The sequence below is a fragment of the Erpetoichthys calabaricus genome, chromosome 11 (genome assembly GCF_900747795.2).
Source record: "Erpetoichthys calabaricus chromosome 11, fErpCal1.3, whole genome shotgun sequence".
Taxonomy (NCBI): domain Eukaryota; kingdom Metazoa; phylum Chordata; class Cladistia; order Polypteriformes; family Polypteridae; genus Erpetoichthys; species Erpetoichthys calabaricus.
Window position 1 is genome coordinate 126375063 of NC_041404.2, and position 17986 is coordinate 126393048.

Below are 17986 nucleotides of genomic sequence, written 5' to 3' on the forward strand. Positions count from 1 at the left end.
GACCTGAAAGTACTTGCAGGGCCACAGTGTGGCAACCAGGAAGCCGAACCTCCATAAAACAGGGAGGGTCCTCTGTCAGCAGCACCCAGGTATCCCGACAGGGCTGCCTTCGTAAACTATAACTACCATGCAACCCCGCTGGTGTCCAAACTGGAGCCATGCCAGAGAAGCACTACCACCTATCGAACTGGGATATTAACTTTTGTCTGTAGTACATCCATTATATCTTCTCCCCAACTGACAAAGGGAACAGAAAGCAACCTGACCAGGATGTGCATCTATCCCAGCCATCTCTCTATAATGGTCTCCTGGATGGGTTAGGAACTGCTCTCCATTCGACTCAGGATGCCAGTCAATCCAATAAGGCTACCAGACTATATACAAAGTGACAACATTCTCCATACTTAGTTTTTAAATGTATTCTATTACCTATTTAATAAATTTTGTCAAATGCATACCTACAGTATCTTTCCTCAGTGTCCTTGTGTATCGCAACCTCTCTTGACTGGTGCTCCCTCTCTCAAGCCAGTTACCATTAAGCCTGCTTCTGGACTGTCACGGGTTACCTCATGTCTGCTTTTATACTTTTAGTCTTTGAAGTTAACTCGCAGGCTTCTACTCCTTTAAAACCTCTCCTCATGTGTGGTTTCGAAAATGGCTTGACCAATAAAATCTACCTATGCCGTCTTGTCACAGCTTATAAAGTTTACTTTAAAATGTTTATTTACTTCACTTAATGATCACTCCCATTTATACTTTTAAAATCATTATACTCATTAATGTGAAGAATGGCCATGATTGGTGGGGAGCAATAACTGAAAAAACACAGTAGATGGGTTGGATGAAACCATCAGGCTTAATGACTGTTTCAAATAAAAGTTTGTAAGTTTACTTTTATTTTAGTGCCATGAAAAGAAAACACAACCTGAAAAGTCCTGTAAGTGTCTGTCTGCATCTTATGAAAAAAACTAAAAGGAACAACTACTCAACGACTGTTCTGGGATGGATCAGACAAAGAGAACAATACACTGTTAACAGTAATGGCAGAGCTACGAAATTGCAACATGCAGCTATAAAAGGTGTGCTGTATAGCTGTATAAAATACTGTAATGCAGTATACAAGAAGTGATCAATCTGACATCTCGTGCATATTGGGGCTGGTCATGTGTTTTAATTCTTGTGTTTCCTGTGGTTGGATATATACAGTATTTAATTGCAAATAATACTAATATCTAAGTACACACATTGAAAAATTATATTTCAGCTCTTTTTGTAGGTTTCCCACTATTTTAAAAATATATCTTTAAAAAAAAAAAAAAAATGCGATCAACAAAACAAAATGTTGCCATAGCTTATGCAATTTCCTATTTTCTATGTTTTAATTACATTCGAAATACTAAGAAAAACTTCTTCATTAAAATATTGTTAAACATCTCCCTAACAAATAAATTCAAGGTTTATGTCAATAGCAACTCATGATCTCATTCCAATATTAAACATGACAAAATAGGCATTAAAATGCATTTAATATATACAAATTACTACATGTATAAGAAAAATTTTAAACATTTTGAAATGAGACATTTAATGTGACTGAAAATAATATTTTTATTTTCATCTTTAACATGATTCAACTTAAAATATGCAAGACATATCACAGTACTATTTATTCCAAAGTGCAAATATAATCAAGTTCAAAGACAAAAAAATAATGCAATGAACATGTCAAAACGATTAAAAAAATTCAACTAAAAGATGCATTGAACAAAATACCTCCAAAGACATTGATAGTTAAGTACAGAAAAAATCTGTTTATGCCTCTCAAATGAAACATTTAATATTTTAGCCTTAAAAGCTGAACAATAATAATGTATAAGAAAGTACACTTTACCTGTGTTTACTGAAACAAGCTAAAAGGTGTGGAAATAATGAATAGGTTTATATTCTTAGAACATACACACTATTTTTTGCAGTGACCATGTACTTACATTTATGATACTGTAGTTAAACAAAATCCTGGAAGACTAAATTTATTCAAAAGTGCTGCCTTGTATTACAAAACATTAACAAACATATTCTTCAGTCACTACAATTAACAGTTGAATGCAGCTTTGCAGATTCTGTACCTCAAAGAAACTGCCAGGGTGACCTACAGACATACATATGGGAGCTCTAAATAAAGGCAGCACCATCACTGAATGACTGCTGCCATGTTTTATTATTATAATGCTTGATAAAACAAAGAAAATATAAAAATGTAAACAATTACGTCTTGTAAAATGCAGCATTATTTCTAGCTCAAGCATGGAAAAAACAACAACTCGTCTCAAAACAGAAGGCAATTATATTTAAGTAAAACGGTATTGTAGGAGAATGATACACATGTTGATCATTATTGACGAGTATCATTTAACAAATGAATCCAAATAATTTTAGTGAAAGTAATGGACAAGTATGTCAATAACACATTTATTTTAAATGAAGGGTGACTTTTATAGGAAAGAAACACCTTTAAAAGCGTTTTTTTTTTTTTTTTTTTTTTTTTTTAAATCTAACCCCTCTGTAAATACAAGTAGAACTGACTAATTTATTCATGTTATAAAAATAAGCAGCTTTTACAAATTCAATAGTCTAGTCGTACTAAATTATTTTCATTATTAAAATTATGTGACATACGCATATCATTTCAGTTGTTAGCTAACTTGCACTTACCCAAACATGTTATCTCCAAGCATCCTGCTGCATTGTAAAGCTTTAGATTTTAATACAACCCTTTGGCTTTACATGTAATGATTGGCTTTGTTTGCTGTTTAAGCTTGTATGCATGGCATTATTACTAGATTCTTCACCTTTTTATGAGGAAAATACCCAATCATCCAAGTAACTTGTGCAGCCGTCACATCACAGTAAAAGGCTAGGTTGTCAGATGAATAACAAAATGTAAAGTCCACTCAAATATGTATTAGTTCATTTTACGGCACTTGAGTATCCAGACTCCGAATTTCTTTTACCACAAGATCAATATTTATAATTGGGTTAAAATATAAGGCCCAATAAAACAAACAATTGCACACAAATTGTGGAGTTATTGGCCACACAATTACCACCAAGAGGCCTTGTGAAGTCACTTTCCAGAAATGGCTGAACATCCTTTGATGAAGAGTTCTGCAATAAATAAAAGATAGATACTTACTTCATATGTCACTAGATAGACAGGAACAACACTTATATACACCTTTACTCCATTTTTCAACATGTAAAAGTAACAAGCTAAAAATACATAGATATATTCAAAAATAAGAACACGTGTCAATTATCCAAACTGGCACCATCTATTTATGGACAGTGGGGGTTCATCTAACCCTTCTGTATCAGCAGACTAAAAGAAGCAACTCAAGACCAGATTCTAGTTTCCTGGATTGCACACACATACACAGGGCAAATTCTGGATCAGTATTCAACCTAAAACGTATATCTTCCATAGATTTTTCCCCCAGGTATTCCAGTTTTGACTCTGATTTTAAAGATGGGGATTTGGGGGTCTGCAAGCTCTACTCAAACATACAAGAATCACACAAACATCTACTAAGCTGTAAACTACACCCCTAAGGAAAAAAGGTCCCCAAAAATAACTTTTTTTTAGTTTTCAACAACCAAACAGCTAAAAACAAAAATGACTGCATGAGGAAATAATGATAAATCTTTATTATTTAAAAATCTTCAGTCACAATAAAGAAACAAAATTTACTTTATAAGCAAGGCAACACACGCTCTCAATTTTCTTTAAACATTGACTAGTTAAAAAAATTAAACAAACAAGCAATTTTACATGAAGCAGGATTCAACTTGCAAAATTATACGATTTGGTGCTCAAGACATGATCCATCCATCCATGTTTTAACCTCTTTACCCAGTTAAGTATCAGAGGGGCAGACCATTAAAAGGTAACATAACATTTTCAAACCCACTCCATTCAACTAATGGTTGTCTGGGTGCCAGAGATTATCACACTACTCAATAGCTTTATTGTACATATTGTTTCATAAGAAACAAGTATATACCTGCTGTACCAAAGGATTACTAGATACAGCCAATACAGAGTGTTTTATGGCATGCAAAGAGATGCACTGATTAATATGTCTGCTGTGGGACAGTGTCTTTTGCAAATAAAATAATTTAAACAGTTTTACCTGAGTTCTCCTCTTGACCAAAGCCTCCAAAATGCAAAAGCTTCTAATAATGACAGAAGCATTGCATTCACGATGATGAATCGAGAAGTCCAGTAATGAACCGTTAACCAATTCCAAGCAAACGCTGCAATTAGCTGGTATGGCAGAAAAGTATATTTCACTAAAAACTGTGCCCATTGATTCCAACCTGGATCTCTCAGCTATAAACCAAAGAAAACAATAACAGTAAAAATACAGCTACAGAAATAAGTTTCCAGAACATTTCTATTTTGCAATTTAAGGTTTAAGTTTGGAAAAATGCTTTACTTATTATATACTGTATACGTTTTATTTTTTTATCCAGTATTGTGAACATAGGCAAAAGGTATGTCTTGGCAAATAAGTGGAATTGTGCAGATGCCAGCAATCTAAGTTCAAGGACTAATATTTTAAAAAAGTGTCTCTTAGTAACTTATTTCATTTATTATGGGAGGAGGGCGCTAAATGACTTCTAAAATACTTTATTGCTGTAGCTCAGAAGACAACTGTGTTAGTTTTCTTTAATATAAATCTCAAGAAAACTTTGATTATTTATTTAATATTGCTGAATATAAAAATGAAAGAGTGCTTTAAATTAAATGCCTCAGGTTGTAATGGTCCTATTATATATATATATATATTATATATATATATATATAAATAAAACACAGTAGATTGAAAAATAAATAAAAGGAACACTTAGGATCAGGTTAGAAAAGTGATCCAATGGAGTATTTTATGAAAAAATGTGGTTGCAGTTTACTTAAATCATCTAAACATAATGTTGCTAAAGAAATAGAAAGCTGGGAAGGGTACAATGCCAAGGAGTACAATACAAGGAGTCATTCTATAAAATTAAGTATGTGTTGGAAGGAAATTTATAAAGAATGGTCTGCTGTCTGGTCATTAGGAACAGGGATGTTCAATTCTGTTTCATATTGACATGGTGTATCATATAAGATCCGACACTACAATCTCCAGGATTCTTCCTTCTTCTCATTTACTTCCAAGTACAATGTGGACTACAACTCCTTTACATTATACCTACAACTTAAAAGGTTTCTGAATAGACGAAAGTTTCAAAACAGAAGAAAAACCATGTCCTGAATTTCTACTCCATGTGAAACATTTAGACTATGCTGCGTTTGATATGCATTTTTAAAATCAAATCTAGCCTTCTTCCTGCCTTACCAAGTGTTTTTTCAAAAAACCATCTTCAAATTCTTCTGCATTCCCAGGACAACTTGTATGCATGAAAGGGAGGAAACTTTCGGTGTAATCAAACAGGTAAAGATACAGCATCGTGAGGCGTGGTGTACTCTTCAAGGCATACAGTAGGAACAGCGACTTTCCAGCATTTACTGCCTGAAACAAATAAAGATGATGCATGCAGCATTCTTGGCTTCTCTAGTCCTTCAATAGTTTACGACTAATTTTACTTCCATCCCTTCACCATAACATTTTAAATTTCTAAAATGCATAATACAGCAAAATAACAGTAGATGACAATGTCAGCATATTTTACCAACTCATGATTCCAACCAAAAGTAAATAATTTCACTATTCCCAGTATGTTTATGATTCTTACCATTTCTAGCTATATTAACCAAACATGTAACGTAAAACAAAGCCTGGTTGATTGTTTAGCATGCTTAGTTTAATTAGAAATATGACTTATGCTAACTGGATTAAGGTTTGAATACTGTTTTATTCTACGGAATGACAAATATATGTAATTTACTACATAAACAAAAAACAGTTACATGTATTATCTTCCACTGATAAAGGATCATTTGTAGCATACTTAAATACCTTCACAGATTAGTGTAATAATTAAAAATAATGCTGTATCAGGTATTCATAAGATGAGTCAGAAATGCAAATGTAGAAAATTTAAGAGCCCATAACAATATTAAAAGCTTTTACATGAAAATTATGCTTGGTTTTGTTTTCACCAGTGATTAGTTGCAAATTAAATGAAATTTCACTACTCTACACTGTTAAATGCCCCAGAAAGAGATTCTTGAAGTACTGAAAAGTGAAAGTCCCTATGTCAGGATCATCTTCAAGATATTTCTTGAAGAGCTGAATAAACATGTGCATCAATGGCATCAGAGGTTACAGGAGAAATTGGGGTGTCCCAGATTCAAGAGAGATGGGATGGCTGCTGAACCCTTACAGATGGTCTGGTATGATTTAACAGGTAGAATTTGCTCTGTAAACAATAAAACTGCTTCCTGATTTTCTCTCCATTACGTTAACTGAAAAGTGATATAATCTTTTTGTCTTTTCTTTATGGGCATTTTTCCCTTCAAACAGTTTAATTTCTTGATGTCTCATTCAGAGTTTATGGATTTCCATTCTGCTTAGAACATTACTGTGATGGCAACTGTTATTTTTTGCTACACTATACCCAGTTATTAAACTTATACTTAAACTGCATGTAAAGGTTTGTTAGTGCTAGTACACCAAGACAAAAAGTAACCAGTTATAAATAGGATCGTGGACTAACAAAAACAGTCCTCTATCAAAAGGCTGCAAAAGTTGTGCAGTAGGTACAGTATGTATAATTATATAAAATGTTGAGGTCTGTCCATCTGTCATGCAATTACTTGCAAACTAATGGGGCTAGAACCTTGATCTTGGTCTTATATCAAAAGCGTATGACCCAATAGGTTCTGGAAATTCAAAAACATTTAGGCAGCAGCCACTTCAGCAAAATGACCTGTGATCGTGTGTTTATTATGGCAAAGTGATCGCAAAACCAAGTGACATGGCAGAAAGAAAGAAAGAAAGAAAGAAAAGAAAAAAAAAAAAAAAAAAAGGAGCAGCAATATATGCTGATTGTCACAGCAAATCGCAGAAGATGAAAAACATCTGCTACACGTCAAATTTGGGATAAAGAATCCAAGAAGGACAATGAACTGAAAGAAGTAAAAAAGTTTAGGTAAGGGTACCCTAGTGGCCGTAACATGTGTTTAGTGATCAAGAAGCTAAGTGATAACCACCATAATGGCAGAAAGGAAAAGAAGTGCACAGACACATCGCAGAATGCGATTAAGTGATGAAGAATGAGAAATAGAAAGCAGACAAGATGCTGAAGCACATAGCCAAGATCCAAAGAAATACATCAATTAAAAAAATTAAATTTTAGGTCTCAGCAATCTGGTAGCCACTTGACTGGGGCCAAAAAAGTTTGTTGTAAAAAAAGCATTCCCCCAGGGTACAGTACATACATGCTTTGGATTCATAATCTAGTTACGTATTATAGGACAGCAAAGTGACCTGTGGTCATGTGTTTATGGCAAACTGATTGCAAAACCAAGTGATAACCACTTGAAAAAGAACAGTAACAACATCTGCCGAGTGTTAAACAAATCACAAAAGGCAATTAAGTGACATAGAATGAGAAAGAATAAGAAAATGCTGAACCATATTGGCAAGCAAGAAGTAATCCTGAATATAGAGACTGAACAGAAGACAAACACAATGGCTCATAGGCATGCAAGGCAAAGTTCAGAATACAGACTGCAAAAAAACCCAAAGATAGAAATGCACGGCAACAATTAAGAAGACTGCCAAACAATCAAAACTTCCGACCATAAGAAAGCTTTGCTTTTACATGCTTAGAAACAAGATTCTTTGAAGACCACTATTTGCAAAGATAGATCAGCTATGTAATCAAAATCAAACTAGTTTTTAATGCTGAGAACTAAACAATGTGCTGCCAAAACAGAAAAGTTTTGCTTGATCTAGATGAGTCACTGGAAGTAATAAAAAAACATTAGGACTTCTAGAGGAACTGAAAGAAGTAACTACTGTATTTAGAAAACGTAAGAAATGTGAACAGCTCCTTATCTTTAAGTTTTCATTTTTTATTTGCTTCATTTTATTTTAGGACAAGTCTGCAAGTCTAAGCAACTAGAAAAAAAACACATGCAAATAAACAAATAAAAACAAATATAAAAAAAAATCAAAATATACAGTAAAAATACAAGAGAACCATTCCATTATTTTACATAAACCTCTAATTTGCTAAAACAGATTCTATATTCAGTGTAGTATTCGTATCTCTCAAAGCAAACAGCAGAAATGAACAGTCAAGAAAAGAAGTGATGAAGACAATAATGTATGGGCCAATTTTACTTTATTATAAGCCTAAATTATATACACATCACAAAAGTCACGTAGAGATAATTTACAATGTACTATATGTATTAAAAAAAAAGATAACCAAAACAAATTATTGTTTTTCAATTTTACACACTATTTGAATATTTTAGGTTTTAAAAGTTAAGAAGATAATAAAGTTATATTAGCAAGAACACTACCACTTCTCCCAGGATTTTCCTATATCAACTTTTTGTCAATGTCAATTTAATACACACGAAAGCTGATCCAAAATGATAATTTTACTTTAAGAATCAGAACAAAATTAAACAAAACAAGCATTAATTAAAATAAAACACAAATTACTAACAAATAATTAAATTGTATTAAATATATTCAGAAGTGCCACAGTTCAAATCAGATGTGGTTGCTATTCAATACATTACACAAGAAACCATACCTTATATTCCCAAAGGTTCTGAGGTGGTTTGGCACCAAGTTTTTTAACATGATCAAGCTCCCTCAAAACAGCTTTCTTGTGGGTGGGATTTTCAATGAAAAGATCATTATCTTCCATCATCATAAGGAGTCTGCTGTACACACAACACTGAATTAACATAAAAGAAATATCCTTTTTTTGTTAATTTTTGTATAAGAAAACATTTACTTGGAGATTGACCATTCATTTGTGTTTTAGTTTGGCTGTGGAATAACAGATAAGTTTCATACATCTCATATGACAACCAAAATTCTTATTTCAAGGAAAAGCAGTAGAATGATATACATATAAGTAGGGACAAACTCTATAAGTTTATTTTAGGTATAATTCCCTTATTATAATCTTGTTGCTATAGTATGTCAGTGCCATGAGAGTGCAATTAACTACTATTCTACCTTTACCTATTCCTAAAATGAGACGGGACAATTACTGTGCAGCTCACTGCCAAATATATAAATTATCCATCCTTCCCTTGATGTTGTAGTAGGGAACAGGTTAAAAAATTGGAAGACAGAGCTATAGTGGGTTTAAAGCAAGAACCACCATTGACCTTACCTTCTATGTATCATTCAGCCTTCTAAAACAAATTGTTTTTACTTTTGTTATGTCACCCTTTGCGTCAACAATTGGGTACTTAGAATATGAATTTTGCAAAGAGAGTTAAAAGTCTTAAAGACTCATTCATACATCATACATTATTTTACTTCCTTTACAGGAGGTAATCAATTTTTTGTGCATGCAGGCAAGCTACTTAATTTGGGGAATGTCAGAGAAGACTCCTACAAGGTCTTTTTACTGGTCGAAAGCAATGCAAACCCAAATCAATAACACAGACTATGGAAAAAGAAACACATGCATAACAAAATTGAATCGTAAGAAATGAACACAATACCTTCCATTAACTTTGTGCTCAAGAAATGTCTCCTTGTAAAGGGATGCCCAAGGTCCCAATTGCTCCAACCAAAATAGGACCTCCTCTGCAGTCCATTTTTCTATAGGCTTATGAACTAAAAGATCTTGTTCTTCTCTGTTACTCCAGTGATAAACAAGTAGTATTACCTGAAATAGAATCATTATTAACTTGAATGTGAAATCTGAAACAGTGCAGACTTTTTTTAGATTTTGATTAATTTCACAGTCTGTGCAGGTTTCTGGATGGACAGCATCTATCATCATTAATGAAACAGAAATCCTTCTGTCAACAGACTGCTCTGTCGAATAACAATAGGATTAATGCTTATCACTACCTCACTTAGTAAACCTTTATTCGTAAATCAAACTGCCTGCGTTCTCAATGTATGCATCTCTGTGTGTTAAGATGCTGCCTACCATGAAAATAAAATTGTAACAGAAAAACTACTAAAATGTATTAGTTAAACCCGAAATCTTCACTGTCATACTTCATTAAGTTTAAACAAATTATTAATATGTTACTTTTTAATGAAAGCCACCTGTCAGCAATTCAACAAGCATAATTAAAGACACTTTTTCATAAGAACATCCAAAACACTGTGAAGCATTTTTACTTTAGATATACTTACTGCAACACAAGTGAGTGCTGTAAGGACACCCGAAAAAAATCCACCTCCTCCTCCAGCGCCACCTTGACGCCGTTGCCCAACGAAAGAGTTCACACCTCTTGCTAACTGCTCATCCCCATACTTCTGGAAGGCCTCAAGACTTTGTGAAATTTTATGATCAAGCTGAATCTCGGCCTTTCTTTGTGATACAACCTTCGGAAACAGCTTCTCTACCGCATTTCTAAAAATCAAAAATTATTATTGTGATGTTATTATTAGGGCAGTGAATCTGGACTGAAAGGGAGATTGAGGCAGCTAAGTAGCAAAAATATCAATTATATTGATGTAAGGAGGCACTAAAAAGATAAGCAACAATGTTTGCGAAAATTCAATTATTTTGAGCCTATAATTGTCCTATAAAAAAATGCAAAGAAAAACAGCATGCCATACCATACCACCTTCTAAGCCCGCTTAATCCTGAGCAGGGTCATGGGGGCAAGGCAGGGACAACCCCTGGTCAAGGCACCAGTCCATCACAAGGTGAACACATTCTCGCACACACCACAGCAGTGGGAGAACGAGAAAACATTTGAAAAAGAGTGAAATGTGAAAATGCTGCTAAAAGGTGTAAAAATGCTGCTTGAGTTGTTTTATAAAGTAAAATGTTTGAGGAAAAATATTCTGAGTGATTAACTGGGTTAAAAGAATGCTGGGTATGTCTGAAAATATTTTATTGTGCAAATAAAAATATTTTTATTTTTTTATTTAACTTGAAATTAACCTAGGTACAGTGCAAAGCATTTTATAGACTTTATGTAAATATGGCTAGTGGTCATTTGTGAAAACTCTCTTTTAGCCATATTTTATAAATATATAAATAGATTTTATTAGAGAAGTTCATGATACTTCAAAGAAAATAATAAGATAAATCTACTACAACAGGAAATTAGTGGTTTTACATATAAACCTGGGTAACACATGTTCGTATTGGAGGCAGCTAGAATGACCAAAAGAAGGTAATTCCATGCCAGGCCAGGGGTTGGCGAGGTGCAGTACACCTTTCTCTTTAATTTTTGTAGACCAGACATGGGAAATTCTGCCAGACTCCAACGATGTCACTTCCGGTTCCCGATGACGTCGCTTCTACCGACCTGCTTTAAAAGCTGACCAATCTCAAATTGTATTCAGTTTTGTCTTGGACTCAAATCTGTACACAACTCTGCTCCATATTTGCCTTTTTCAGCCAGAAATTAAGTATATGAGTGGCTGCCCCAAACCATTTTTCATGTGTCAAGGCTGTTTATTTCACATTGGCGTAGTTGGCAGGATGTTGGCCTCCTTGAGGAATCAGGAGCCGAACCAGAAATAAGCCTTGGCACACTATCAAAACCTTCAACCCTTAAGAGATCAGGTGGGAGTGTACCATTCCTGAGTTGCCGGGTTGGGGTCAGTTGGTGTGGGTAAGGGTCTCGCATAGGTCCCTGGGTCTCGCATAGATCCCTGGGCACGTGGCCCAGGTGCCTACGGACTACAGCCAAGCTCAAAAGGGAACACATGTTGGGCTTATTATGGGCTCTCGGGAAAAAGAACCGCTCCGCTAAACCCCACAAAGGGATACTACTTTGATAACGGTGGGGGTGCCCCAGGTTGGCAGGCAAGGAGAACAGTTTACTGGGAGTTTGATCCTACCTCACATTCTAAATTACTGGCTCATTGGCAAGGCCCTTAAGAGGTTAAGGAGAGGAAGGGGCTCGTCCATTATTTAGTAAAACAACCAAATCGTCGACTGAGCGAGCGGATATATCATGTGAATCTGCTGAAACAGTGGAAGGATAGGGATCCTGATCCCTTCGCCAAACAGACCCGTTCATTCTTCACTCGTAAATTAGACTTTAACTTCGGACCTAATTTGACTGCCTATCAGCAGCGAGAGCTGGAATCAGTTATCTCAGCTATTCCCGAGGTAGTGAGTGAAAAACCTGGACGGACCTCCCTGACTGCGCATTACATAGTGACGGAACCCACAGCGATAGTCTGAGAACGCCCGTTTCGGCTTCCCGAGGCAAAAAGAGCAGGAGTGGAGCTGGAGATCAAATGAATGCTGGAACTAGGTGTGATAGAGGAGAGTCATAGTCCCTGGTCCAGTCCTATCGTATTGGTCAGAAAGCCTGATGGGAGTTGGAGGTTTTGCAATGACTTCCATCGGCTTAACCAGGTCTCCCAATTCGACATATATCCAATGTCGTGAGTGGAAGACCTCCTCGAGCAGCTAGGACAAGTCAAATTCTTGACCACCCTGGATATGACAAAGGGGTACTGGCAGGTTCCCTTAACGGATTCCGCAAAAGAGAAAATTGCATTTAGCACCCCTAGTGGACACTGGCAGTATTGTGTCCTACCATTTGAGTTACATGGGGTACCCTTGACTTTCCAGCGTCTGGTGGATAAAGTGCTCCATCCCCATAACTCATATAGTGCTGCCTACCTGGATGATGTCATTATCTATTCCAGCACATGGAAGGAACACCTTCAGGAGGTGCACACGGGAGGCAGCTAGAAGGACCAAAAGAAGGCAATTCCATGCGAGGTCAGGGGGTGGCAGGGTGTGGTAAACCTCTCTCTTATCTCTGTAGACCAAACACGGGAAATTCTGCCAAATTCCAAAGACATCACTTCTGATTCTGGGCCCCCCCAAGGATGTCACTTACAGTTCCGGGTCCCGATGACGTCACCATTGCCGACCTGTTTAAAAGATGATCAATCCCCAATTGTATTCAGTTCTGTCTTGAACTCAATTCTGTACACAACACTGCTCCATATCTGCCTTTTGCAGGCAGGCATTAAGTATATGGGTGACTGCCCCAAACCTTTTTTCATGAGTCAAGGCTGTTTATTTCACACCTGCTAAAACGTAATAGCCTGGCAGAGTGGTTAGTACTGTTTGCTCAAACAAAAAACAAATTAAGATTACGTTCAAATCCCATTCTTAGTCACTGTTTCTATGAAATTTTAACATTATTTCCTTTGTGTGTGTGGGTTTTTCCTTCCTCATCTTGAAGAAAGCATCCTCAGGTTAATCAGAAATTAATTTAGATTGAACATGGATTTGTATATGGTTGGGTCTTGCTATGGATTGGGCCCTAGTCCAGCATTGGTTCTAACTATGGCAAGCCTAAATTAGATTAAGGGATTTGAGAATGTTTTAGATTTATTATAAATGATGCATTAAACAAACATATACTGTATACACACTGCACACTGAATGCCTATTGTGAGCAATTTTCTTATTTTGATATTTTACAAACAGGATGAAAAAAATTGTAATTATTTTCTTTCAACAACCACATGAAATGACCCCAAGTATACATTTTGAAAGGTTTAAAAAAATAATAAGCAAAAAAATGCTGCAATGTTTAAAATAATCAGGTATTAGCACAATCTTATTTACAGTGATGAGAGTTTTGCTGAAGGATTACATTCTCTGCTACCATTTTTAGTCATGATGGAACTCAATTTTAATTATCAGTATTTGTCATATTCCTGAAAAAAAATATCTCACAAACTGCTGGCAACTTAGTTAGGTCCATAAATATTTGGACAGAGACAACTTTTTTCTAATTTTGGTTCTGTACATTACCACAATGAAATTTAAATGAAACAACTTAGATGCAGTTGAAGTGCAGACTTTCAGCTTTAATTCAGTGGGGTGAACAAAACGATTGCATAAAAATGTGAGGCAACTAAAGCATTTTTTAACACAATCCCTTCATTTCAGGGGCTCAAAAGTAATTGGACAATTGACTCAAAGGCTATTTCATGGGCAGGTGTGGCAAGTCTGTCGTTATGTCATTATCAATTAAGCAGATAAAAGGCCTGGAGTTGATTTGAGGTGTGGTGTTTGCATGTGGAAGATTTTGCTGTGAACAGACAACATGCGGTCAAAGGAGTTCTCCATGCAGGTGAAAGAAGCCATCCTTAAGCTGCGAAAACAGAAAAAACCCATCCAAGAAATTGCTGCAATATTACGAGTGGCAAAATCTACAGTTTGGTACATCCTGAGAAAGAAAGCAAGCACTGGTGAACTCAGAAACACAAAAAGACCCTGGACGTCCACGGAAGAAAACAGTGGTGGATGATCGCAGAATCATTTCCATAGTATAGAGAAACCCCTTCACAACAGCCAACCAAGTGAACAACACTCTCCAGGGGGTAGGCGTATCGATATCCAAGTCTACCATAAAGAGAAGACTGCATGAAAGTAAATACAGAGGGTGCACTGCAAGGTGCAAGCCACTCATAATCCTCAAGAATAGAAAGGCTAGATTGGACTTTGCTAAAGAACATCTAAAAAAGCCAGCACAGTTCTGGAAAAACATTCTTTGGACAGAAGAAACCAAGATCAACCTCTACCAGAATGATGGCAAGAAAAAAGTATGGAGAAGGCGTGGAACAGCTCATTATCCAAAGCATACCACATCATCTGTAAAACACTGTGGAGGCAGTGTGATGGCTTGGGCGTGCATGGCTGCCAGTGGCACTGGGACACTAGTGTTTATTGATGATGTGACACAGGACAGAAGCAGCTGAATGAATTCTGAGGTGTTCAGAGACATACTGTCTGCTCAAATCCAGCTAAATGCAGTCAAATTGATTAGGCGGAGTTTCACAATACAGATGGACAATGACGCAAAACATACAGCCAAAGCAACCCAGGAGTTTATTAAAGCAAAGAAGTGGAAAATTCTTGAATGGCCAAGTCAGTCACCTGATCTTAACCCAATTGAGCATGCATTTCACTTGTTGAAGACTAAACTTCAGACAGAAAGGCCCACAAACAAACAGCAACTGAAAGCCGCTGCAGTAAAGGCCTGGCAGAACATTTAAAAGGACGAAACCCAGCATCTGGTGATGTCCATGAGTTCAAGACTTCAGGCTGTCATTGCCAGCAAAGGGTTTTCAACCAAGTATTAGAAATGACCATTTTATTTCCAGTTATTTAATTTGTCTAATTACTTTTGAGCCCCTGAAATGAAGGGATTGTGTTAAAAAAAATGCTTTAGTTGCCTCACATTTTTATGCAATCGTTTTGTTCATCCCACTGAATTAAATCTGAAAGTCTGCACTTCAACTGCATCTGAGTTGTTTCATTTAAAATTCATTGTGGTAATGTACAGAACCAAAATTAGAAAAAAGTTGTCTCTGTCCAAATATTTATGGACCTAACTGTAAGTGTTTTCTATCATTGTGCATATACTGCTTCTGTTAAATATAAACTCAAAAGATTTAAAACAGAGCAACTTTTTCATTACTTTACATAGTCTACACTTCTTGGCTACTGGCACAAACTCTCTTTTTTAACCAAGTTTTTATTGAAGTTTGGGAAGAAAAAAAATGCAGGATATACAGAAAAAAACAAATACATTTTATTTTTTTCATGGTGCTTAAGATTCTCCTTTAATGTCTAAAATTTTACTCACATTTTTATTCAAAGCCTCCACAATTTCATTTTAATTTTCAAAGCATTAAAAAGCATGGGTGATATAGTGGTTAATGGTGCTGCCTTTCAATTCCATAGCCCCTGTCGCCAGGGTTGGGCACTGTCTGGTGCCTTAAGCTGGTACGAATAATTGTAGTTCCAAGACCATGAACTAAATCAAGAGGGTTAATTGAAAAACAGGTTTATGTGCTTGTATGACATAGTGTTTATCTTACCTCAGCAAAATGTTGACTTTGGGAAAACCTTCCCATTTTTCTCTGCATTCTGGACATTCGGTCTTCTTGGAGGAATCCCACCACAAGGCAAGGCAGTGCCTACAGAAACTATGTCCACAGTTCAAAGTTGTTGGATTAATTAGAATGTCATAACAGCAGTGGCAGGAGAATTCAAGTTCAGAAATCAAGTTGTTGTATAGTTTATGACTGCTGTCAGTTTGTTTATTGGGGCTCCCAGGAGGTTTTTGGAAGCAATCAGTTTTACCTTCAAATTGTAATTCAGGTCCTTCAAAATTATCATTACCCTTCATTTGAATGCCTTTGAACAACTTAATCAGAATAATAACATGTCTTGTGAAATGGTACCATCTTTGAAATGTAGGATTCGCCTAAAAGGAAAGTGAAATATAAATTAGGAAATTGTATGGTAAATAGAAAAACACCATGTTCTTGCTGTTCCAAAAACAGTAAAATGCAGTATTTAAAAAATAAGACTCAGGCAAACAATGTAAGAGAGACACATTAGCCATCCTCCTCATTTGCAGTTCTAACATTTTAATTCTGTTAAAAGTAAACACAAAAATGAAACAGATATGCTTCACATCAGTGGGCCTTAAAGACCATTCAAGAGCTGTGCGATTATAAAGTCATCAGCCATTAAAGTGTTAAAGGCCACTTTTTTTATTCAGTTGTACTTTCATTTATTCAGTTCCTTTATTGATCCATCTTTGTGTATTCCTGAATTGAAAGCATACAAGTGCAATATAGGTTGGAGTTATATCAGATTGATTAGCACGGACACTATGAAGAACTACTGAACTCATTTCTTTTGTAAAAGCATAAAGCTTTGCTATATATAAACAAACACAAAATAAATTAATAGCAGGCAATGTGGCATAGTGGTTAAGGCTTTGGACTTAAGTTGTGGATTCAAATCCTGCTACTGACAACGTGTAACCATGAGCTAATCACTTCACCTGCCTGTGTTCCAATGGTTGGGGGAATAAAATATATCCCACCGTATCTCAGATGTTGCAAGTCGCCTAAGATAAGGCGATGGCCAAATTAACCTAATATCATGTGATAAAGAGAGTATAGATATTGCAGATGTACCATTTTTTAAAAAAGCTGGTTCAGACAGAAAAATAAATGGGCGCTGGATAGTTAACCTCTTGTACCTACCGCCCACACAAGAGTATTTAATGGTTTAACAATACAGAGATTAAATTGTTAAATCAAATAATATCAACAAATAGGATGATATAATAAGCCTCTTGTGAACAGGACTAGGGTACACATGTTATATGCATTTCATTTTCGTCATATCTTTGTCTTTTCGATTCTGAACGGACAGGAACAAATCGGCAAACAGGTTAATCTTAAATTACGTTGGAGATTCGAAGTTCCTTTCTCAGATATTTATACCTCGCATTAAAACATACCGTAAATAGTTTAAACAAAAGCATTGTATTAAACAGCAGCCAGGTTTTTCTTTAAAAATTATTTATAAGATCCAACTAAAACTTTAAAACAGTGTGCTCTATTAATAAAACAAGCAAAAAAGTGTATAATTAAGGACATATAAAAACATTTGGACGGCCCGAGACTTGATGCACAGCTGGACTGTGGCTAACTCGAGTAATAGTAGATGCTAGTAGTTATTATCGAGACTCCGTACTTACTTTGAATCCTTTTTTATGCTGTACAGTATAACGTTATCTTAAAAAGGCTTTTACATTAGAAGTTGTCAAATCCTTATTCGTTACTCAATTAGGCCTTTAACATGGTTGTAAAGTATTATTTCCTTGTACGCTACCTTCGCTAAAAAGAATGCCCACCCTGCAGACTCCTGATTGGGTAGAAAATACGTCGTCACTTTTGTTGGAGGACTATAAAGTCATTAAACTGACTGTTAACCTGATGCGGGGAATATAATG

At 35.7% G+C, this 17986-nt stretch overlaps 1 protein-coding gene across 4 annotated transcripts; it reads right to left on the reverse strand.

Annotated features, from left to right (window-relative positions):
- Positions 1-1507: 1507 nt before the first annotated feature.
- LOC114660890 (bifunctional apoptosis regulator-like) lies at positions 1508-17959 on the reverse strand. Of its 4 annotated transcripts, none has more exons than XM_028813870.2 (8): positions 17866-17954; positions 16050-16438; positions 10359-10578; positions 9710-9876; positions 8779-8911; positions 5400-5573; positions 4191-4390; positions 1508-3165 (listed from the first exon to the last, which is right to left on the reverse strand). In XM_028813870.2, the coding sequence occupies exons 2-8, from the start codon at positions 16358-16360 to the stop codon at positions 2973-2975; spliced, it is 1398 nt and encodes a 465-aa protein (XP_028669703.1). In that variant the 5' UTR covers positions 16361-16438; positions 17866-17954; the 3' UTR covers positions 1508-2972. The 4 variants fall into 4 exon arrangements, with proteins under 4 accessions (XP_028669703.1, XP_051789577.1, XP_028669702.1 ...); XM_051933617.1 differs by having other exon boundaries at positions 8779-8908; positions 17866-17951; XM_028813869.2 differs by having other exon boundaries at positions 17732-17878.
- Positions 17960-17986: the final 27 nt, after the last annotated feature.